This window comes from Eulemur rufifrons, chromosome 28, assembly GCF_041146395.1.
Source record: "Eulemur rufifrons isolate Redbay chromosome 28, OSU_ERuf_1, whole genome shotgun sequence".
In the NCBI taxonomy this organism is placed as follows: Eukaryota; Metazoa; Chordata; class Mammalia; order Primates; family Lemuridae; genus Eulemur; species Eulemur rufifrons.
Genome location: NC_091010.1, coordinates 24,104,428 through 24,130,413, shown reverse-complemented (window position 1 = coordinate 24,130,413; position 25,986 = coordinate 24,104,428). Strand labels below are relative to the sequence as shown.

At 34.0% G+C, this 25,986-nt stretch overlaps 1 protein-coding gene across 1 annotated transcript in view; it reads right to left on the bottom strand.

The window, feature by feature from the left end:
• Positions 1-25,986, bottom strand: part of CTNNA3 (catenin alpha 3) — a 1,434,719-nt gene that overhangs the window by 1,348,811 nt on the left and 59,922 nt on the right. The window contains exons 3-4 of the mRNA XM_069460558.1: positions 23,951-24,117; positions 13,901-14,020 (exon numbers count right to left, since the gene is read on the bottom strand). Of these exons, the coding sequence (XP_069316659.1) occupies positions 13,901-14,020; positions 23,951-24,117 (287 nt within the window). The remainder of the gene's footprint in view (positions 1-13,900; positions 14,021-23,950; positions 24,118-25,986) is intronic.

Sequence of the window (25,986 nt, the reverse complement as noted above, 5' to 3'; positions counted from 1 at the left end):
CCTACAAAAATCTCTATGCACATAAACTAGAAAATGTAGAGGAAATGTACAAATTCCTAGAAACACACAACCTCCCAAGACTCAATCAGAAAGAGATAAAATTCCTGAACAGACCAATAATGAGCAGTGAGATAGAAGCAATAATAAAAAATCTTCTAACTTTTTTGTTAGAAGAACCCCCAGACCAGATGGATTCACAGCCAAATTCTACCAGACTTAAAAAGAAGAGCTGGTCCCCATACTACAGAAATTATTCCATAACATTGAGAAGAAGGTAATTCTCCCCAAGTCATTCTACAAAGCCAGTATCACCTTGATTCCAAAGCCAGGAAAGGACACAACAAAAGAGAAAATTACAGACCAATATACCCCATGAATATACAAGCAAAAATCCTCAATAAAATACTAGCAAACTAAATTCAACAGTGCATCAAAAAAATAATCCACCATGACCAAGTGGGCTTCATCCCAGAGACTCAAGGATGGCTCAATGTATGTAAATCAATAAATGTGATTCACCACATAAACAGAAGCAAAAACAAATACCAAATGATCATCTCAATAGATGCAGACAAAGCATTTTACAAAATTCTGCACCCTTTCATGATAAAAACCATCCACAAACTAGGCATAGAAAGAACATATCTCAAAATTACAAAAGCCATGTATGACAAACCCACAGCCAACATAGTATGAATGAGGAAAAGTTGAAAGCATTTTCCCTAAGAATGGGAACAAGAAAAGGGTGCCCACTGTCATGAATTCTATTCAAGATAGTGCTAGAAGTCCTAGCCAGAGCAATCAGACAAGAGAAAGAAATAGAGGGTATCCTAATCAGGAAAGAGGAAGTCAAAGTTTTGCTTTTCATTGATGATATGATCTCTTATCTAGAAAATCCCAAAGAGTTTATCAAGAGACTCCTGGAATTGATAAATAAATTCAGTAAAGTTTCAGGTTATAAAATAAATATATAAAAATCAGTAGCATTTCTATGTATCAATAACAATCACGTTGGGAGTCTTAATACCATTCATAATAGCTACAAAGAAAATACATTACTTGAGAAGATACTTAACCAAGAAAGTGAAAGATCCCTACAGGGAGAATTATGAAACTCTGAGGAAAGAAATTGCAGAAGACACAAATGAATGGAAGAAGTTAAATTGTCCCTGTTTGGTGATGACATAATCTTATATAAAGAAAACTCTAAAGACTCCATCAAAAAAACTTTTAGAAATAATAAATGAATTCAGTAAAGTTGCAGGATACAAAATCACATGCAAAAATTGGTAGCATTTCTAAACACTAACATGAACTATCTGGAAGAGAAAATAATCCTATTTACAATAGTTACAATAAAATAAAATACTTAGGAATAAATTTAACCAAGGAGGTGAAAGATCTGTACACTGGCAATTATACATCACTGGTGAAGAAAATTGAAAAAGACATAAATAAATGGAAAGATATCTTATGGTCAAATCAGAAGAATCAATATTGTTAAAATGACAATACTACCCACAGTGATCTACACATTCAATGCAATACCCATCAAATTTCCAAAGGCATTTTTCACAGAAATAGAAAAATAATCCTAAAATGTGTGGGGGACTATTTTTAAAAACTCAAATAGCTAAAGCAATCTTGAGCAAGAAGAATAAAGCAGGAAGCATTATACTTTCTAATTTCTAATTATATTACAAATCTATAGTTATCAAAACAGTATGGTACTGACATAAAAACAGACATACAGACCAATGGAACACAATAGAAATCCCAGAAATAGAACCACATATATACAGTCAACTACTTTTTGATGAAGATGCCAAGAATACACAATGGGGAATGGATTGTTTTTCAGCAAATGGGGCTGAAAATTTTGGATATCCACATGCAAAAAAAAAAAAAATGAAATGTTATTCTTATCTTTTACTATACAAAAAAATTAACTCAAAATGGATTAAAGACTTAAACGTAAGACCTGAAACCATAAAACTTCTACAAGAAAACATAGGGGAAAAACTCTATGACATTGGTCTTAGCAATCATTTTTTGAATATGACCCCATAAGTATAAGCAACAAAAGCAAAAATAAATAAATGGAACTATATCAAACCAAAAAGTTTCTGCACAGCAATGTAAACAATCAACAAAATGAAAAGGCAACCCACAGAATGGGAGAAAATATTTTCAGACCATATATCCAATACGGGGTAGGTAATATCCAAAATACATAAGGAACTCATACAACCCAAAAGCAACAACAAACAAACAAACAAAAAAAAAACACAAATAACCCGATTAAAAATAGGCAAAGGACCTAATAGACATTTTTGTCTAGGTATATGGAAAGGTGCTCAACATCACTAATCATCAGAGTAATGCAAATTCAAAACACAATAAGATATCCTCACATCTACACCTATGAGGATGGCTATTATCAAAAATTCAAAAAATAACAAGTGTTGGTGAAGGTGGACAGAAAAGGGAACCCATACATTGTTGGTAGGAATGTAAATTGGTACAGCCATTATGGAAAATAGTATGGAAGTTCCCAAAAATAAAAAAGTAGAACTATTATATAATCTAGCACTCTCACTTGTGAGTATATATTCAAAGGAAATGGAATCAATTTCTTGAAGAGATATCTGCACTCCCATACTCACTGAAGCATTACTCACAATAGTCAAGATATGGAAACAACCTATAAGTGTCCCTTAACAGATGAATGGATTAAAAAAATTTCACATATGTAATATTTATTTATTTTTTCTATACATAATGGAATATTATTAAGCCCTCAAAAAGAAGAAAAACCTGCCATTTTTGATAACATGGATGAACCTGTAGAACATTATACTCAATGAAATAAGCTAGATACAGAAAAACAAATATTAAATAATCTCACTGATATGTGAAATTTAAAAAAGGGTGGTTTTTAGGTGTAGAGGAGTGGGAGAAATGAGGAAATGTTGGTAAAGGGTACAAACTTTCAGTTATAAGATGAAGAAGTTCTGGAAACCTAATATACAGTATAGTGACTATAGTTAATGTATACTTGAATTTGCAAAGAGCGTAGATCTTATTCTCACCATAAAAAAGTAACTGTGAGATAATGGATATATTAATTAGCTTCATTGTGGTAATCATTTCACAATGTATATGTATATCAAAACATCACATTGTACACCTTGAATATGTACAATTTCTAGTTAATTATCCTTCATAAAGCTGAAAATATAAAAATAAACTATAAAATTTGTGTTGATGGATATTATATTAATAGTAAGGAGAGAAATATCATGTATGTTCTACATACAGACACAAACCTTACTTCTGGATCATTATTCAAATTAAAAATATTTACCAAATACTTACTATGTTCCTGGACTATATTAGGCCCTTGAGATACAACTGGAAATAATGCTCTCGTACAATTATTATTTAAACTTCCTTCCTACTTGAAGTGTGGTCCACAGACCAGCAGCATCAGGATCATTGGGGAGCCTGTTTAACTTTCCAGTCTCATTCCAAACCTACTAAATCCAAACTTGGATTTCAACAAAATGCTCAGGTGATTTGTATACATATTAAAGTTTGAGAAGCACTAGTTTAGAGGGCACTGGTTTAGAGGACATAGGATATATAAATTGTCAAAGAAATAAAAATTCTATTGCAATAGAAAAGCACAAAATGATGTGGTTTTTGCATTATTTGTGTATCATGTGAAGTAGTTGAACCAGATGATGCTTATAAGTCCTTCCTTGTCTAAAGTGTTATAATATTAATGCATTGTCTTTTCTTTTTTAAAGAAAAGTCTCTACTGAATTATTTCCATTTATAGCCACCTCAATATCTAATATGGTATATTCATCTATACATAGATAGATGTTAAAAGTATATTTGTTGTTCCTGCAGTTTGATATGAAACCCAATTCCCTGGATGATTCCATAGTTCCAATGCAACAATGTTCCTACAGACTCAAAAAAGACCATACCCTTTCTGTTTCTCCCTTCATCCTAGTAGAAAATTCTATTCTGATTCAGATTCCTGGGGTCCAATCTGAAAGACCAGAATTCCTACCTGGAGTGCAAGCATAATCAGAAAGAAATGGATTTCACTGAAAAGTCAGTTATGTGGCATTCCCATTTCAGTACTTTGTTGTGCATTTCTATGAACAATCAAAGTCCATTCCTTTCTCCTTGAGTAGGAAAACGGAGATGGGGAGTGGCTGGAGGCTTGCATTTTAGAGAAGACTCCACCCACACCTTTTATTAAGGGGACTAGGAGGGACACCTCCACTCCATTCTCCACTGGATGAAGGAATGTCACTACTTGAGCACCTGGCAGGGGTTATAGCAGAAGAAATGCTCCTCAAGACACAGGAGCCAGCAGAATTATGTCTTTTCCTGGAGAGACCAGCGCTCACTTCCACAGATGTTGCTATCAGAGCCTCTCATTCTCACTACCTCTGAGCAAGCACTCCCAATCCATGAACCCCTGTGAAATAAACTGAATGGTCTGGCTTTGTTTTAACATTACAAGGGATTTCTGTGACCAGTCCAGACTCAGAATCATGCAGCTTTTCAAACAGGAGAGAAATGTTTTTCATATTACAGGTCCTCTCTTGGCTTCAGGATACAAACCAGAGATACTCAAGGATCAATATACAAGCTTCTGATTTATACTAAAGGACTCATCAAAGAACCAAAGGTTAGGAGAAAGTATAACTTTCTGTTATTGTCCAAGTTCTGCCATTAACAAAGTGCGTGGTCTTGTACAAGACATTTAATCATGCACCTCATTTTTCTGATCTTTAAAATAAAACAGTTGGGTTAGATGAATTCTAAAGACTCTTCCTTAGTTTAATGTTCTCTGGTCTAGCATGCCCTCGGTAGTTTGCACCTTAAACCACCAGAGGTCATAATTTTAGCAGTGAAAGATTATCCTCTATTCATGCACATACCATTTTCAAGCTATAAAACAGAGATAGATACCATTTTCACAGCTAACGTTTTTTAGGACTTTTCTATTATTTTTCCTCAATACCAACTTTTAGCAACAACCTTATGGACTTAGGTGTGTCAGTATAAGACATGCACAAATAAGCATCACATTAATGCAACATTGAAGCTTTTTTACCATCTCTGAAATTTCTATCAGCAATGTAAATTCTGAAACAACCCATAACAAAGAATTAATTATTTCAATAAACATTCCCCACTATAAAGTAGCTATAAGCTGCCCGCAAGGCAAACTATCAGATAGCAAACAACCTTGTAAAAATTAATAAATCTTTCCTAGTGCATGAAAATCAGCTAGTGCTTGATTCAACGGCTTTCTACCTAAGTGCCATCAATAAACTGAACTCCAGAGACAACAGATGCAAACAGAATAGCAACCTTAAGGACTTAAAAGATGTCTCTGTAATGTTTTTACTTTACTAATTTAATAAAAGACACTTCCTTGTCATGACCATTAACTATCCAATGTGGAAATCAAATTTTAGAAGGAGAACAAATGTATAAGATGCATCATTTTGATCATTCATTTTTATATAAGTTTCTTATATAAAAATCCATAAGGTTTTTTTCTTCAGACTATAAATATAGAAAAAGAAATCACCCTATAAAGATCTGCAGTTTATGAAGTAGTGAAAATGGTCAAATGGCTACTGCAATAAGCTAGAAATTAGGAAATGTGAATATTAATTCTGAATTTGCTACTGACTCAAGATAACCTTGAATGATATATCGAACCTTCTTTTCTCTATATATACCCAAAAACTCAAGAATAGATTTAATGCCACATTCCTTTTTCATTTGGAACAAACAACTGTGTACAATTGAATAAAAATAAAATTGCATACATAGTGGATAGAATAAAACATGCTTGAGTTGGTTTGAACTTTGGTTGTAGCACACTGTTTAATAATTCAACGTGTTTTATACCTGTGCAATAAATTTTTAAATCATGTCTGAAATGCTTTGAGATCTTCACAAACAGGCTTATAAATAGCATAAATAATCATTTTACCTGATCAGGCAAATAAGAAACAGAATGCCATCTGAGACAGACATGAATATTTTAATGTAGCAGTCTTTGGTTCGCTTACTCTTAAAAGAAATAATTCAATAGGAACTCTTTCAAGAGAGTTTGATTAATTGCAGAACAAGGAAGGGAAGACTCTTCTCCCAATTGAGCGATTAACATATTTCATTTTACAAAGGCCACTGAAATGAATCCATTGCTTATAGAACCATTGTTCTAGAAGCTTAGCACCTCCCTTTAGTGCTCATTCACTCCAGCTCTCAATTACACTTCTTCCTTAGATTGTATCTTAATAATTCCAGATGCATATGTTCTTTATTTTTAAAGGTTTAAGTAAAATATATTTACAGCATCTATTTTAGTGTTAACCCCAATAGGAAGTTATTTCTAACTTATACTGTCCTTACAGATAAACAACTCCCAAAGCAATATTATCCTGGCTGATCCATTACATTTTCTTCCCTATAAGTCTTTATATGGTTGAAGATTATCATTGGAATTCATCAACTTCCTCTTCTTTATATGCTATAGTACAACAATAAGCCCAGAACTATTCAGTTCTGTTTTGCTAAGCATTTTTTCTACAAGATTCTTACATTATTGTCTTCTGTTCTCAGGGTAAGGAATTTCCATGCGGTCAGTCATTATCCATCTGGAATTTTTTTCTTTTTTTTTCCTTTTAAAATATTTAATTGACAAAGACTGGATATATTCAAGGTGTACAACAAGATGGTTTGATATATAGATATGTACACACACACCTATATAGATATTGTATAATGATTACCACAATCAAATTAACACCTCCATCACCACTCGTGCTATACATTAAATTCCCAGAACTTGTTCAACTTAAAACTGAAAGTTTGTACATTTTGATCAACATCTCCTCATTCCCCTCACCCCCCAGTCCCTGGAAATCATCCTTGTAGTCTCTGCTTCTGTGAGTTTGACTTTTTTAGATTCCACACATAAGTGAGATTATAGAGTATGTGTCTTTCTGTGTCTGACTTATTTCACTTAGCATTAATGTTCTCCAGGTTCAACCATGTCATCCCAAAGGCAGGATTTCCTTCTTTCTAAAGGTTGGGAAATATTCCATTGTATACATAAAACACATTTTTCAATCCATTCATCCGTCAATGAACATTTAGGTTGTTTCCATATCTTGGTTGTTGTGAATAATGCTGTAATGAACATGGGTGCAGATATCTCAGCATGATACTGATTGCATTTCCTTTGGATATATACCCAGAGGTGGGATTGATGATTCTTTTTATATTTATTTATTTCAGAATATTATGGGGATACAAATGTTTTGGTTACGTGGATTGCTTTTGTACTGCTTGAGTCAAAGTTATACATGTGCCCATCACTCACATAGTGTACATTGTTAGGTATGATTTCACTCATCCTCCCCGCCCCCTTCCCACCTGCTTAATTGCCACTGCTTTTCACTTCCATGTGTGCAGATGAATGCTGATCACTTAGTTCCAATTTAATAGTGAGTACTTGTGGAGTTTATTTTTCCATTCTTGCGATACTTCACTTAGGAGAATGGTCTCCAGTTCCATTCAGATTGTTGCAAAAGGTATTAATTCATTCTTTTATGGCTGATCATTCTTTTAAAGCACTCCGTGGTAAACATATACCACATTTTATTAATCCATTCATGAACTGATGGGCACTTGAGTTGATTCCACATCTTTTCCATTGTGAATTGTGCTGCTATAAACATTCGAGTGCAAGTGTCTTTTTGACTTTTTTTCCTTTGAACAAATACCCAGTAGTAGGATTGCTATATCAAATGGTAGGTCTACTTTTAGTTCTTTGAGGAATCTTCATACTATTTTCCATACAAGTTTATGTTTGCAGTCCCGCCAACAGTGTATAAGCACTCCTTTCTCTCTGCATCCATGCCAGCATCTATTGCTTTGGTATTTTTTGATAAAAGCCATTCTCACTGGGGTTAAGTGATATCTCCTTGTAGTTTTTATTTGCATTTCCCTGATGATTAAAGATGTTGAGCATTTTTTCATATGTTTCTTGGCCATTAATCTATCTTCTTTTGAAAAGCTTCTATTCATGTCTTTTGCCCACTTTTTAATGAAGTTGTTTGATTTTTTTTTTTCTTGCTGATTTGATTGAGTTCTTTGTAGATTCTGGATAGGTCTTATATTAGCTCTATTTTTTTATTTTTTGAGGAACCACCATACTTTTTCCATAATGACCGTACCAAGTTACATTCCCACCAACAATGTGCAAGGATTCCCTTTTCTTCATATCATCACCAACTCTTGTTATCTCTTGTCTTTCACATTTGTTAGGGTGTCTATTATGAAAAAGACCAGTGATAACAAGTAGAATTCTGGGATTTTTTTGTTGTTGTGCTTTGTCTTTTTTTTTTTTTTTTTAGAGACAGAGTCTCACTCTGTCACCCAGGCTGGAGTGTAGTGGCACGATCACAGCTCACTGTAACCTCAAATTCTTGGGTTCAAGCGATCTGCCTGCCTCAAAGTCCTGAGTAGCTAGAAGTATAGGTGTGTGCCACCACATCTGGCTAAATTTTTTATTTTTTTGTAGAAATATCATAAAGAAAAAAAATCCTTAGCCCCCTGAGCCTCAGTTTTCTCATCTTGGAAATCAAGCTAATAATATCTAAACTGAAGAGTAGGTGAGATGATTAAATGAGATAATATATTTAAAGCACTTGAACAAAAATCCTCTAGCTCACACAGTGTTCTCAAAAATGGTAGTTTAGTATCACTGACAATTGGCTACAATGTTACTTTAAAATATGTAAATGGTCAAACAACTATCTAAAACTTAGTTTTGATAATACATCAACATGTATTATTGATGCCTAGAACTACATTTTCTGAATTCTAATTACTATTTGTCAAGTATGTAACCAAATGACTAAATGAAATCCCAGTGATGAGGATTTCTTTTATTATTATTATTCAAGTGCAAAAAGGTGACTATAGCATCGCTGAGGAGGAGATGCCTCTTTCCACTCCGTTCTCCCTGGACCAATCAGTCATTTTAAATTAAGGACCCATGCTTCCTCTGAATATAAACATGGCAATAAAGAGGCTGTCCTTTTATATTTTATATAGGCTGTCCTTGTAGATTATAATATGTAATATTATTATATGAGATATTATAATATAACACACAGACTTCAGTTAATTGGCTCACAAGTTAGACAGCCAACAGTGCTATAGAGAAAAATTAAGTAGGGAAAAGGATGGATAATGTTGGAAAGTGAGGGATTGCTTTTTTAAGTAAGTTGTCAGTGAAGGCTTCAATGTTAAAATATTATTTGAACAAAATCTGAAAAAAGTGAAAAAGCTATCCACATGCATGAAATAAAGGAAATAGCCTGCACTAAGGACCCCAGGCAGAAGTACTCAGGACCTTAATTTCACTGCCCATCAAGAGACACCACCTTAAAACCAAGTCCCTTCTTGAAAGTTACCAACATATTCTTTTTGTGACACAGATCACCAACTGCTAGAGTATGTATGTCCAAAAACACCCCATCCTCTAGGTTCAGAACAATGCTAGACACTATGTGCAGCACAAAACTCTATAAAATAGAGAACATATCCATATCCTTATGGAACTTATAAACCATTTAGGAAAATGGCTTATGAGAACAACACAAAACAACATTATAATAGCTACCACTTAATACTAAATCCATGCCAGGTGCTGTGCTAAATTCTTTACATATACCTTAAAGGACTTACTTTATATATTGTTTTCTCAAAACAGGCAGTAAGTTAGGTGTTATTTTGCTAATGTTTTAAAAGAAGAAACTCGGTACCCAAGACAGTACAAATAGTCTAACCAGGTTTGGCTAACTACTACAAATTCCACATTCTGACCACAGCACTACATGGATTCTCAATAAGTATATAATTAATCAGATACTAAATTGTATGACACATAAAAGCTAAGAATGGCAAAGAGTGAAGAGTTTACACATTGACTAGAGGTCATAGAAAGCAGTGTCATGAGGGAGGCTAGACTTTAGTTTCACTTTAAAGAATGGGAATAATTACTTAAATAAGTATGTAAACAGAAAGGGGCTATATATTCTAAATACCAAGTTATATAAACCTTATGCAAAGGTCAGAAGGCAAGAATATCATGCCATGATCAGGAAGACAAGGATCGGGGTATGTGATATGTCCCAAAGTGGATGTATACCTGAAGTACAATGTTTTAATTTTATATATTTCACATCAACATGTAAATATGCTTTAGTTTATATAATGTTGAAGTCACAAATTTATATCAAAGGACCTCAGAAGCCTCTGGAAAGGAAATGTGTTTTATAATGTTATTATATATATTACGGGTAAAAGAAGAGAGGAAGGAATTAAATTAGAGTCCACATTATCAAATCTTATTTATTTTACTTCACAAAGCCAAAGCCCCAAGGAAATCTCTTGATTTATAATCTCTCAAATTAATACACAAATCTGAGATCTAAATAATAGCTAGAGCTTGCTGTTACCATTCCTATGTCACACCAACAAGGAGGATAAACACCAAGCAGTCCAAGCAGATAAACTCGAAGATTGCATCTGCAGATAGTGAGAACTGAAAGTCTCCAGAATCTCAGGTTAATCCTGTTTTGTCATCCTTTACTTCAGGCTAACTCATCCCAGTAAACCCAAAACCTCATCTCCTCTCTCACCTTTACCAACCAAAGCTATTTGCAACATTAGTCTTTTTGAAAGTAAGAAAATGTAGAGATGGCTTGTGCCCTGACCCAAGGAATAGCTGAAGTACAAGCACTCACTCTTTAAGAAGATAAATTAACACCTACGAAAGAAAGCACATACTCTGAGACGCTATCTGGTACTGGGAAAGAAATCTCTCAAAAAATATGTTAAAAATATCACAGAAGGGAACAGAAAATAAAATGTAATGAATGAGTCCAAAGTAATAATTATAGTCGAATCATTGGACATCCATAATTCAAAGCTAAGGTAATATGGGCATCTTCTGTTTGTTTAAAGAAATGAATAGAAGAATGAAATATGTTAGGAGAAAACTTAAATAATACCTAGGGCAAGGGACAATCTGTCCAGGAAGCTAAGGGCTAATGCCCTTTTGCATTTTAAAAGTGTAGCAAAACAGGCCGGGCGCGGTGGCTCACGCCTGTAATCCTAGCACTCTGGGAGGCCGAGGTGGGCGGATCGTTTGAGCTCAGGAGTTCGAGACCAGCCTGAGCAAGAGCGAGACCCCATCTCTACTAAAAATAGAAAGAAATTATATGGACAGCTAAAAATATATATAGAAAAAATTAGCCGGGCATGGTGGTGCATGCCTGTAGTCCCAGCTACTCGGGAGGCTGAGACAGGAGGATCACTTGAGCTCAGGAGTTTGAGGTTGCTGTGAGCTAGGCTGACGCCATGGCACTCACTCTAGCCTGGGCAACAGAGTGAGACTCTGTCTCAAAAGAAAAAAAAAAAAAAAAAAGTGTAGCAAAACACATTGATTTTAATTGCCTATAATCTGAGGTCCAAACTTTTGGCATCTTCTTTGTTCATAGCAACGATACCACCAATAATATTTATTGAGCATTTTCCATGAGTGAGATACTGTTGTTAGCACTGGATAGAATATGCATTAAATGTCACAGACAAGGCCCTGTCCTTATGGAGCTTACATTCTGTTGCAATGAGGAGTGATAAATATGGCTGGACCAGGGAACAAACCATGACTAATTCTCTGGTACAAAGAATACCGCCTTATAACGAGGAAGCTTTGTTGCTGAATTAGCAATTTTACAGAAACCTGGATCTTTTCCATTAGGAGAAAAACACTCTCTAGTGTGTGCTTAATAGGTTTTTGGAGCTTTAAAGGAAGGAATAAGATGGGAAATAAAATACAAGTCCCACCAAGTAAGAGAAGAGCTAATGTTCTGACCCTTTGAACCCTGCCCATCGAGAAAACATAACACTCCAGATTTGGAGTCAGACTGATTTAGATTTGAAGCCCAGCTTCACGTCTTAATAGTGCAATGACCTTAGGCAAGTTAATTTATTCTACTAACAGTTTTCTCTTCTGTAAAATAGTGCTAATAAAACCTACCCCACTGTGTTGTTATAAGCATTCAATGACTTAATCATACGACATGGTATATAGTTGTCATTTAATAAATGCATATATGATTTTCATATATACATGTATATATATACATACCATATGTTTATCTTTTCCTCACACACATGCAATTTACCTATCTTTCCTCAATGCCATTCTCCTACAGTCCAACCTTTCTGCCCTTGAAGCATTCACCGTCTCCCAAATTTACAATTAGCTAATGTAAGAATCTAATCACTGAAAACGTGCTAATGAGAAAGGATAAGAGAAGAAGACAGTGACTACTGCCTGCCAGCTCAAATACCCCTCAGTGGTAAACTATGGTCTTGGAAACAAAACTGTACTAAAAATTGTATAGGCCAGAGCAGTGACTCATGGTGTGAATTTTAAGCAGCCTTCTCTGGGAGCTTACTGTAGTATCTCTCAGTAACTATGACTGCTTCTATCATATGTGCTAATATCTCCCAAACCATCACTAATTTAAAAAAAGTAAAACTTAAATGAATTGTGTCCTTTTTCATATAAATTAATGTATGTGCAAAAATAATTCATTTGCCTTGGAACATTCCACAAACCAAATATAACTCCCAGGAAAATAGGGTCATGTCCATGTAACATCTGCGATACAGTAAGATATAGAACACAAATCTCTTATTCACCTAATATTTCAACACCATATCAAGTTGACTTAATGAGGTTTAACCAAATATAGGAAGACTTGCTTTGAAAACTCCCATCCAAAATATCACAAAACCTTGCAAATTAGGCAATGGCAAGAATGTCACACCCTTCACCATGCTAACAGGAAAGACTGACGTGATGGACTGTATGCCTGGCCATGCAAATCAGCCATTTAGTCATTCTTCTAGGCGCTATCCATCATTAAGCACATTCCCGAATTTCATGCAACCTAATTTAAACGTCTAAACTGGCTGTTCTGATCAGAATAAACATTTGATAGAAGTAAAATCTTGACAACCCTGACACCTAGTGGCTATGACGAAACTGGAGAAGATGCAGCGTAGGAAGAGTAGGTTAGCTACTGTGGCAGTTCTCAAAACACAGAATATTTAATCATTACGATTATTAAGTTGTAAAGTACCAATTCTAAAAGAAATCGTATAAAAGTTTAGTCTGGCTCTATATTTGTTTTGCGGCCTACACAAGGAGGCAAAAAAAAAGCACTTGCATTTGTAAAGTATATTTTCCTTTAACCTTCCACATTAAGCAAATTTTAACTCATCTTCAAAAATCAAAGAAAACTAAAGGTCAGTTCATATTTTGGCATATTTATGATTCTTTTTCTTAATGTTTTATGTACAACCACAACCTTTTACTTGTCTTCAGGTGATTTTTCTCCTCAGTATCCCCCTGTCAAATGTAAAAGCCATCTGGCCAAGCCATTATAGAGGTTTCCTTTATGCCACTGAGGTGTCCGTGGTCAAAGGGTAGTTGGACCTTCACAAACCAGCAGGAGTTTTCTTTCAGAGAGGTATAAGAACATATGTGGAAACCCCTAAAGTACACATCTAAAAGCAAGGACCACATTGAACACTGCAGGAAGCCGTATGAACACAGCAGATCAGTTCAGTGCAGCCTATCACTGCCCTAACCATTAGAAGATAAGTCTCCTCAGACCCACCTGCACCTCTGACAGGCAGGATGGTGGGAAGCCTAAAGTTTTAGTTCATTTCCTCTGCCAACGAGAGCTTTGGCTCCTACCTGCTGACGTTTGAAGGCTAAATAATCCAAATTTTCCAGCTCTTTCCCAAGCTTCTGGTAGGTTTTCTGGAGGTCAGATTTGTTGGAAACGTTTTTAAGGGACTCAAATGTCCTTTGAAACTGAAATTGAAAGCAAAAGCAGATCATTAGGATAGCAGTATATTTTTTTTTTTCAAATTCCCAGCTACCTAACACAGAAATAGTCCATAATGAGCCTCAGTTTCTCCCACAGCATAATACAGTGATAACAAATGCTAGCTAATTATCTTTCAATGAAATAATTAGGGGCAATTATAAATATAGAAACTGTATCCTAAGTACAACGAACGTTATTGCATGAATGAGATTCCTGTTTAGTCCTCATTCTATAAAAGAGCATACTTCATCAAAAAAAAAAAAACTTCATGTTTTAGGATACACTGGTGCTTTTAAAGAAAAAAGTTATAATGAATGTGTGATTTCAAATCATAATGAGGAAGCATTAAAAGAGCTCTCACATTCCAATCATGGAAACAAACAAATTTATGAAAAAGTAGCTGCTTGCATGATATTTTGCTATAATGGCATGGGACCTGGCTTGCCTCTGTAAAAATATCTATGCAGAATAGGTCACCCAACAAACTTCAACAAGGAAGATCTCTCAGAACTTGTATTTTGAGAAGGAAGGGAAACTGAACATTTTGATGATCAAAGCATATGTGGTATGTTCAACAAACATTTATTCATTTCTGCTCTATAACACAGATGAGTTATGAAATCGGTTCTGCTGAATCAGAATGCTCTCGTTCATTTTTAAGTCAGATTCTAGATGAATACAAAGGTGACAAATTACAGTGGATCGCAGAATCCTGTCTGCTACTAATAATTAAGCAAAGGGAGCTCATAAAGAAATTAGATTCTTGGTTTATTTTAGTAAATTAGAACATACTTTGGAGAGTTAGTGATTGAAAATGTCAAGTAATGTAATTTGCAAGACATTTGCATTTGCTCTCTCTTTATGTCATTTATTAACCATATTCTCACTCTGTGCCATTAGACAGATTTCTACAGATAGAGACCTCACCATCTTAAACACACCAGAACTCTGCTGTGACTATGATGCCATGAGACAGGATAATAAGATTTTATAGAATATAATTAAGTTTCTGGGGAAATGATTTGACCCTTACTATATCAAACTGTATGGAATAAGTCATATTAGAATGGCATTCTACTGAATTTAATCTTCAATTTCATGAAAGCAACATGTTTATCTCAATCCAAGGTGACACAGGAAAAAGAAATGGGAAATAATAATGCTAAACTTCCATGGCAGGACGATAAATTAAATTCAACAAATAATCATTTAGAACCTACTATGCACAAAGCACTATGAATATAAAAGATATTTCCTGCCCTAAAGGAACTTACAGACTACTGAGGAAACCAGACATGAAACTCAGAAATGGGAAGGACGCTGACATTTATTGAGTGCCTGCTCAGCCCCAGGTACTATATGCTTTCCAATTTAATCCTCACAAGAACCACAGGAGTCCCTATTTCTCTTCCCATTCTACAAGTCAGTAAACTGGGACTCAGAAAGTTTGATTGAACTGGGTTTTTACTACAACATTCGCGCCCTTTTTATTCTACTGTTAACTCTAACACAAGGCAAAGTAGTAAAGAGAGTGAAAAAAAGAGATAAAAGTAACATTCAGTGAAAACTCAAAAAACTCCCTGTCACTGACTGAGGGACTCAGAACACATAGAAGATATAAGAGACTTTGAGTTGGACCTCAAAGGCCAGGAGAAGTCTTTTCAGAATCTTAAATGGAAACCAATTCTACCCATCAGTTTAAACATAGCCAAAATATGCTCATATTTCCTCCCTTGTAACATAATAAACAAGTTCCTTTCAATATAATTGTAATGTCCTTTATATTAAATTTATCATGTTGTATGATCATTTCTGTGCCTTGCCCATTTCAGTTCCTTTTCATTATGTTCAAATCAAAATAATACCCTGTCCAAGAGTCTAAACAATTTAAGTAATTTTATCTACGAAGTAATTAATATTTTTATATTTACCAACCAATCCATTTAATTCTAAAGCATTCTTTACCCCCTGCACATTCTCTTCTCTAAAAAATATTAGCTCTATTTAATTATTTCTTCTTCACATTAATCTCAGTGAACTTTATACAACTCCAAACGGGAACTTTAGGGGATAGACACTTGTAAGACTCCAAAGTAAGAAACACAAAAAAATCAATACTTCCAGGTAATATGTCCATACCCAAAGAAGGAAGAGAGAAAATCCAGTAATGCTACATCATCCCAAGGATGTTGTAATTAAGGTCGAACTTTGCATAATGTGGAGATTTGCTTGAACTTTGCCATCAGGACTTATATCCTCCATTTATTGATACTGAAGAGCTTCAAATACTCTAAAACTATGATGATTCCATTCATTTAAATAAGTTTTTTCCACTTACAACAACAAAAAGTTGTCAAAGAGAGGCCATACAAAATCTGTGGTGTAACTTTGGCTGAGATCCCCATTAAACACACCCCACTCTCACCTACCCACATATATACTTCAAGATGCTGAAGAGTAAAAGCAATAATTTAACTTTGCATTGAAGCTGAGGTACAGAAGATAAAAATAAGACTGGTTAAGCTGAGGCCTAGATTGTAAAGACTGTTGACGTGGTTTAAAGATTTTTCTTTCTAATAGGCCACTGTGCTTGATCATTGAAACAGACCTCTGAGATTTTCTACATTAGTTCAGTGCACTATGATTTCCTTATATTGATTATTTCTCAAAATAAATAATCTCCCAGTTGGAGATAAGTTGGGAAAGGAAGCACAATTAATTGAAGAGGCTTTAATATTTCTGGATTTTACCTGTTTAAAGTGTTAAATGGGAATTTAACATGAGCCAAAAACTCCAGAATAATTTGTTGAACCTTGAATTTAACCTGTTTTAGTGTTTTAACTCATTATAAACCAAATTCAGACTTTTATAAAAAAAAAAAAAAGTTTAGTGACTCAATCTGAACCAAAACCAAACCTAGTTATGTTTTAAAACTGTTGAAACTGAATATTAAAATGGTCTCTGAACTGAAAAGCAAATCTGAATCTGTCCTATTTGAATATCTTACCATATATCACAGGCAGACAAGATAAGAATGGAAAGATGCAAACAATATCCTTAAGCCCAAAACTCCCTGAGTACGTTTTCTCATCAAATTCTTTCTGTTCAGAAAGAATAATAATAATAATCTGTCAAATAAAACAACAGAGACCATAATTGCTCATCTCCCATTAATATAACTAAATATCTGTTTTGCAAGAAAGGGAAGCAGACAAAAATGTCTAGTTTAACTCAGCATTCCCTCTTCTCAAATATATTTTTCCTCCTTTTTCCTGACAATACCTATTTAAATAAATCTAAGCCAATGTTCTATACAAACTACATATCCATGAGTTTGTTAACATTATATATATATTTATGGACTAATTTGAGAAGGGGACAAGAAGAAATAGGCTGAAACATTAGGAAAAAATGCAGCCAGGGCTCTGGCAAGTAAAGCTTTCCTAATCTTCACTGCCAGTGCCCTGGCTTCCTTTTAGAGCCAGATCGATTTATTCAAGAAACTTCAGAGCTCCAGCAGCATACTAATACCTATAATTTAAAAATATCAAGTATCATTGCCTCAAAACAAAAGCCAGTTCAACAGACATCATTTTTCCTTATGTAATATTTCATGCATTTGTACAAGGTTCTGGTTGCTATTTGTAACATAAAAAGAAATTCTATACTCATAGCATTATGTGTACAAAAGAGTATCCAGTAAGTGCCTTATCGAGAGCACTAGATCACCAAGTGTGATCTTAGTGCCCCCAAAATGCCAGTTTGAAACAATGCCAAAAGATTCTAGAGACTAAGGCAAAAGGAAGAAATAGTCAAAAGAATATTATATAAATGCACTATAAATATTCATGTTTAGCATAAAAAGAAATTGTTTTAAGCATAAGAAATGGCTAATCTAGCTTACTTAAATATGACAAGCACAGACAATCTAACATGAAGAATTACAGAAAAAAAAATTATTTAATTTTTCTGAACTTAATCTTTGACATTCACACATATTTTCCAAATGAACTTACGAGATGATAATAGGAAGTTTACAACTGAAGCAGAAAATTAAAGCACACATACATATCTCAAATGTGTTTTTACTGTAAGTAATGATCACAAACGTTAAGAACACAGACAAAATTGGACTCAAGATCTAAATTAGAAATAGTCCTATGTATTAATAGTTGAAAGCACACTGGTCTTGAAGTCTGGGGTTCGAGTCCTTGCTATGCCATTTAATAACTACATAACTTTAAACAAGTCACTACTCCAATTTTTGATTGTGTTATCTATAACATGGGACAAATTGTCTTTGCCTGACTGTTTTATAATGTTGTGAAATCAGTTGAGGAAAAATGAAAGGCATTCATTCAATAAATATTTAACAATGAGCAATATACCAGATAGGTGAAAAACAGAAAGAAACAGCTCTTACCCTAGTAGAGTTTATAATCTAACTTCACAGAAGACTGCTTTATAAATTTAAAATTCCGTAAAATTAAAGATACCATTGTCAATAAACTCATGACACTTTTCACTAGTGAATGAGGACTAAACAAAACAGTAAAGTAATAACTTTATTGAGCAGCATCTTTGTGCAGAGCACCGAGCTAGACAATATGAGAAACATAAAGATATATTTACTTAAAGATTTTAACTGTTAAAAATGATTTCCCAGTGTTATTCCTATCAGCAAATCTGGGAGGTGTGGGAATGCAGAGTGACAGCAAATGGGAACTAGGTCCAATAGAGGAGAATGATGGAAATGTTCTAAAATTAGATTATGGTTACGATTGTACACCTCTTTAAATTTACTCAAAATCATCAACTTGTAAACTTAAAATGAGTTAATCTAATGGATATAAATCATACTTAACTAAAGGTGCTTTAAAGAAGGTCTTCTTATAAGCATTTTATTAATGAGAAAGCATAGGCACCATAAAATTACGTAAATAAACATTGTCCAATTCATTTCTTCTAAGGCAAACCTGAATACAAACCTATTCATTCTTCATACAGTGCGGTTTCCACTAAACCACAAGGCCTCAAAGATGTGAGTTCACACTATAAACCTTCCCTAGGTAACCTCAAGCAAACATACTGCATCTCCTAATGCTTATTTCCAGAGGCTTTCCAAATCTAGCTCTTGTCTTATTTGTTCTCCTAAGCTATAAACATATCTTTTAGTATCTACTATCTCTATGTGCCTCAAATCCAATATATATCTAAAACTCATAAACTGCTTCTCCTTTATGTAAATAGCAAACCAATGTCAATACCCCACCAGAATCCTAGAAGTTTCCTTGATGCTTCTCTCTCCCTCTGAAAGACTCCAATCACTTTCCAATTGAAAACTGTTTTTCCTTCCTTTCTCTCATCCACTCTCCACTCCACTCCATCATTTCATAAACAGATGACTGCATCAGCCTCCTCACTGGCCTCTGTGCCTCCACTCTGGCCCCATGCCTACTGCTGTCAGAGTAATAGTCCTAAAATGCAAATCTGCTTATACCATTTCCCTGTTTAAAATTCTTTAATGATTCCTCCATAGCTTGCAGACTATAGTTCAAACTTTTTAACCTAGTTCATAGAACTTTCACAAGTTGGTCTATGCCTACCTCTCCAGCTTCAACTCCTATTCCTGCCACATAATCATCTCAGCCATTCAGAACAATTACAAGTCTTTGAGCACATAGCATTCCCTCAATTTAAAATGCCCCCTGCCCACCACCTTCTTTGCCTAGTTAACTCTCCAAATTTAGCTATGTGTTACTCATTCAACATGCCCTCCCTTCATACAATTCTCACCATGCTCCATAACACCTTGAACCAACTTCTATCATAATAATTTATATTGTTAATTTACTTTTATCTAGTCTGTAAATTCTAGGAAAACAGGACAATCGTGGTATTTTTTCTGAATTCAATTCCTAGCACATAGCACAGTGACTACTACACAGTAAAGACACAAAAAATAACCATTTGCTGAGTAGATGAATTAACCAAATCAGGGCTAACTGGAATGATGTTCACCCTTTCTTTAAAAAAAAAAAATCATACATAGTTTAAATTCGTGTGGTCAAAGGACATAAAATTTCAATTAAACAGGAGGAATAAGTTCAAGAGATCTAATATACATCATGATGACTGCAGTTAATAACAATATATTACACATATAAAAATTGCTAAGGGAGTAGATATTTAAGTGTTCTAAGTATTAAAAAAAAGTATTGAGGTAACGCATACATTAAACAGTTCAATTTAGTCATTCCAGAATGTGTGTATATGTATATATGTTAAAATATCATGTTGAACACCATAAATATATATATATAGTTTTTATTTCTCAACTAAAAAATAAATGTTTTGAAAAAAAATAAATCTCCTCTTCCTTAAAGTTTTCAATATGAAATTCAAGACAAATCCATCAAGAAATGTGCCAAATTTGTCTCTATTTCTTGTTTCTACTATGGCACCGCTTTTTAAAATTTTATTTTAAGAGACAGGGTCTTGCTTTGTCACCTAGGGAAGTGCAGTGGTGCTCACTATAACCTTGAACTCCTGGGCTCAAACAATTCTCCCAACTCAGCCTCAGTGTAGCTGGGACTACAGGCACACACCATCACACCCAGCCTCCTACTGGCATTTTAAATATCAGTCTTGACTTGCATTTTTCCTTTAAATTTTCATATAGCTTTACATACTTCGCCTAGAATCTTCTGCAAAATACACATGGCTTCTAATGGCTCTTAATTTCTCCCTTTATAAACTGCTGATAGTTTTAACAGCAAAAAGCTTTAGAAAACCTTTTTGTTGGCACATTTGTGCCTTTTAATAAAGAGGATGACCTCAAAAATTCTGTTATCAATTTGATAATGTGTGATTTTTTTGCCAATATAATAAATATTTGTTATATTGAGAATCATTGTTTGGTATACAAATGTTTTATAACAATTTATGTAACAAATGTTAAATGTGTATTTGATATAAGTTATAAAATTGTGGACCCATTTGGTATAAGACAGGTCTATTACATGATCCAAAGGAGATCTACACTCCCTAACCAAACCTGGCTATGGTATGATAAATGGAAAAAGTTTGAAAAGTTAGTTCAACTCAGTAGTCAAATTTATTTCTCTTGATTTTTAGAAATAAGTACAACATTGCACTCCAAGAGCCAAAAAGTAGGAGCAAGATACTATGGTGAGAACAAAGGAGAACAGGGGAAGGAAGGTGAAAGAGAATTTATCCCAGTTCTTGCCAAGTAATTTATGTGGTATATTATTTAATCTTCACAAGACCCTTTCAAAGTATTCAAAGTAAGTTTTATGCTCCCCATAACTCTGAAGAAGCCAAAGTTCACAGAATTTTGACTTTCCCAATGTTACCCAGCTAATCAACAACAGAGTCATGATTCAAGCAAGGTCTCCATGCTGCCAAAAGCCATGTTTTCTCCCCACATTGTCCTGACTCCTAAAGAAATCAGAGCCATACAAGCCTATTTTCTTCCCCCCAAAATTGACCCTTATAAATTCCAAATGCCAATAAAACAGAATGTGGAATCCTAAGAAATATAAATAGTACAGAGAAGTTTGAAAAACTTGAATAATATCAAAGAGAGAAAAATTTTAATTTAAATTCCTATAAAAAATTATTAACAATGATGACAGTAGAGCCAAATTGCCTTTCCAAGTTTCTACAATTAATGAAATATTGAAATGTCATCATTTTTTCTCTATCCCATGTTATCTTTCATTTAAACCTGTTTCCTCCCAAAAGAAAATATGTATTTCCTTAAGGAACTAGTTACCTCTAAAACTGCCAAGTCAGGAATCTTTGGTTATTTAATTTGGCAGTACTTGTCCTATTGAGAGATGCCCAGTGACCCATGTTTATACTCGTTGGTTGTCTCAGTCTATGTTCTCATAAATGTTTGATCAAAATTGCAACTCTGAGGGTACTCTCAGTGGAAAGAAGATAATGTAATAGAGATAAGAAAGCATAAAGAAATCAGGAAATATATAGGTACAAACTATTAATCAAAAGTAGAGTAACATCTCATTTACCTGACATCCAAAAGGAAATATATTTCAATATGGTTGAAAACTTCTATTATTTAGAAAAAGTCATAAGAAGGAAGAAAAGAGAAAGGTCACTACAGAAAACATCATAAGACCAGAGGAATTCTTTGATGCTGTGAAATAAAGAACAAATACAAAAAAAAAAAGTAGCACAGACTTGTATTAAGAGTGTCAGGGGAAAAAAAGCCCAGGTAGCCCACGAAATAGCAAAGAAAGGAGGAGAGGAGCAGAGGCAGGCCTTTGTCCATTACATACAAAACAAGGGCAAGAAATAAGAAGGTAGCCCACTATTTTGGGGAAAAGTATGTGTGCTCAAAAAAAGAAATACGTATCTTTAAAGTGGATGACCACCTCCTCCCAAAGAAACCTATAATATTAACAGATCATTATATAGTAGGGTATGTGGATATTTGGGAGCGGTGGTAGAAGACTACAGAATTCTTCCTAGGGAGAGCACTGTCTATACAGAGGAAAATACCTTAAGGAGTAATATCCTGAGGACACAAATTAGCAGAAGCCAGTGGAGAGATAGCAACTCTTTACTGCATTCAAATGAACAGGAATTTAGAAGTGTGAGGGAGAGGAGGTAGGGAGAAAGAAGGTGGAAGGGCAATAAGATAAAGTTGCTAAAGGATTATGAAGATTCCTGACATATAAATTGAAGCTACTTAGAATATATTGTTGCAATATAGAAATCCCTTCCTTCTATCTTTCTAAGTTTCCATAAGATTTGCCATATTCATAGACATGCTTATCTGGTAGGGTTGGAGAGTGTATGCGTCTGTGTGTACAAATCAAGGGGAAAAAGCCAATCACCAATTCTGGGTGGACATAACATAGAATACAGATAGAAAAACAAGTGGTAAGTGAAAGTATTTCAGGGGAAGCAAAAGCTTGGAGCCAGAGGTGACCCTGAGAATACAAGCAACCAGAGAATTTGCAGAAATCCTGGGGAGAACATTATACTTGACAAGACACAGAATGAGGGTTTGAACCAATTATAGCAAAATCTTAAGTGCAAGGAGATCCCAGAAAACAAGTGGTTTTTGACCATATGTAAGTGGATTATGAGTTACTGAAAAATGAAGGTCACTGAAAAATAAAAAAAAAAAAAAAGACAAGGAATAAAAGCAAGCAAGCAATGGTCACTTAGAGCTCTTATCAGGTTATTAAGAGTAAGTCATGCCAAACTAACTTCATTTCCTTTATAACTGGGGTTACTAGACTGATAAATCCACGATGCCACACACAATATATCTTGATTTTAAGAAGATCTTTGAAAAAGTGCTAGAGGATGAAATGAAGAATCATGGTTTATACAGCAGCCCAATGAACCAAGCTTGAGGCTCATTTCAACAACTTTACTCAATGTGTGTTAATATTTGACTGCTATTATCTAAAAGGAAAAATATATGACACTGTTTTCCATGTCATTAAACATTTTTTCATGAATAAATTTGAAAATGACACCAGATTAGAAAGGGAAGACAAAATTAAGAGTCAAAAAGATCTTGATGGACTGTAACAAAAAGCCAGAATTAACAAAATAAAATTCAATAATTATGCCCCATGATTATTTAAATAGTCAAAAGTCTAGAACTTTCTCCTAGCCATTTCCTTAACAGTAAGCCATCTACTGTTCAATTTCCCATTGGCTTTAGGACTAACTCTGGCTTTCTTCTTTTGAGGTATACATTAGTCTTCACAACCCAATTTGTCAGCTTCTGTTGGGTGACATTTAGAAATGAGGGTGAGGCCAGGATTCACCAGTATTGATGCTAGGTTCAGAGAATCGAATTAGAAGTGAAAACAATGCCAAGGTAAACTTAGCCATCTATTACTTACAGCTGACACGTGCTGCAAGAGACACATGACATCAATCATGTCTGCAAGGATAAGGAGTCTGGTAACTGCAGCCAACAAGGCACGGGCGGCTTGAACCACAGCCTCCCTTTTCGGGAGGTAACAGGGATCATCTGTAAACCTCTCAGCTGATACTTTTAGAGATTCACCTGAAAAACACAACCCCAAATTAGTTATACTTAAAGTTTCAACTGTGTCTACTTCAGGATTTATCAGCCAACCTAATTCCAAGTACATTCCATGACTAAGCATAATATTAAAATACTGTCGGTTGATATTAGAACATTGTCTCTTAATCATGCAGTTTCAAATTGACATTCGTTTTTGATAAATGTTCTGGAATTAAGAAACATGATACCATTTTCCTGCAAGAAAACTGCAATCAACTGACTAGCAACATGTAGTAAAATTGCTGTCAACTTCTGCATTTGCTGAATCTCATTTGTTGTGAAAGATTTTATTACTGAGATGTCAATCATAAACAATCTTGTTTAGAAAAATAAGGTAAATCTTCACTGAGCTACTTTCCAACTCAATAAATGTTAGAAAATAGCTAGCCTTTAAGATATTAAAACAGCAGCTCTCTAATAAAAGTTTAAGATAGGTAGATTTATTCTAAACTATCAATATAATTAATCAGCTATATCCTAAATTTAGTCACAGAAATAATACTTCATAGTGCATAATTGTTAGAGAAACTTCATGTTCACTATTTTTAAGGTCTTTTCATTTAAAATAAATTTTATTATAAAAGTAATGTGTACTCATTCATTTTTTAAAGATCTCAGTTCAAAAGGGTATAAAATTAAAATAAAAAGTCTCCCTTTGCACCATTCCAATAATATAGTTAATAAGGAATTGCCACATCCACTATGTTTTGTTTTTAAATGTAAACTTGATTTTATTATAAAAGTAATGTGTCCATTACTTTTAAATGAGCCATCATACTGAAGAGTATAAGGTGAAAATTTAAAAATTCTCCATACTAATTACCCAAAACACCAACTACTCAGCTCTTACATATCTATCCAGAATTTTTTGTACAATTATATGGTTTATACACACATATATATGTATATTTTATATATAAATAGATATGTATGTTTTATATATATGTTTGATAAATATATTCTATATACATTCATATATACCAATGTATGTTTTATAGAGACAGATTTTATGTCATAAAACATATAGTTTTATATGTTATAAATGGAAAACACAAAAAATGTAGAACTTTTTCACAGGTGATATCCTACTACAGAAATTTTATATAATTTGTCCTTTTCACTGTTCAATTTATTTTCCTTTCAAACTGGGAAACGACAACCAGGAGACAACATAGCACAGTAATTAACAGTGTGGGCTTGGAATCAGACTGCTTCAATATCTCTTTCCTAGAATCTTGGACAAGTCACTTAACCTCTTTGTGCCTCATTTTTGTCTTTTGTAAATGGATTAATAATAATAATACCTACCATTTTTATAAGTATTAAATAAGAGCAGTGCTCAGAACTTAGTAAACACTAGATTAGCTAGTATTGTCATTCTTTTTAATGCTTGCATAAAATTATATTTTATTGATACACTATAATTTATTTTACCAGGCCCCAATTGAATGCATGTCATTTCTAACTTTTTCCTATTTTGAATAATGATACCAAAAACACCCATGACATATATTTTTGCATGCATGAGCAAGTTCAGCTGTAGGACAAATTCTTAAAAGTAGAATTGCTGAGTCAAGGAGTAAATGAATTTTAAATTTTGTTATATATTGCCAACAAATTTTTTAAAACACAATCATCCCACGAACAATAAAAGAAAGAGGTCCATCTTATCTGCTGTCATCCATGAATATTTTGGTTTTAATTTATTCATGAACTTTAGCATAAAGAAAATAGAATAAATTATTTTTATTAAATAAAACAAGGAATATTATTTCTTATAACAGACAAAAACTATGAAGAGGGTCTGAGATTGTCTCAACATGTTAACATACATCATTTAGCTCTCTT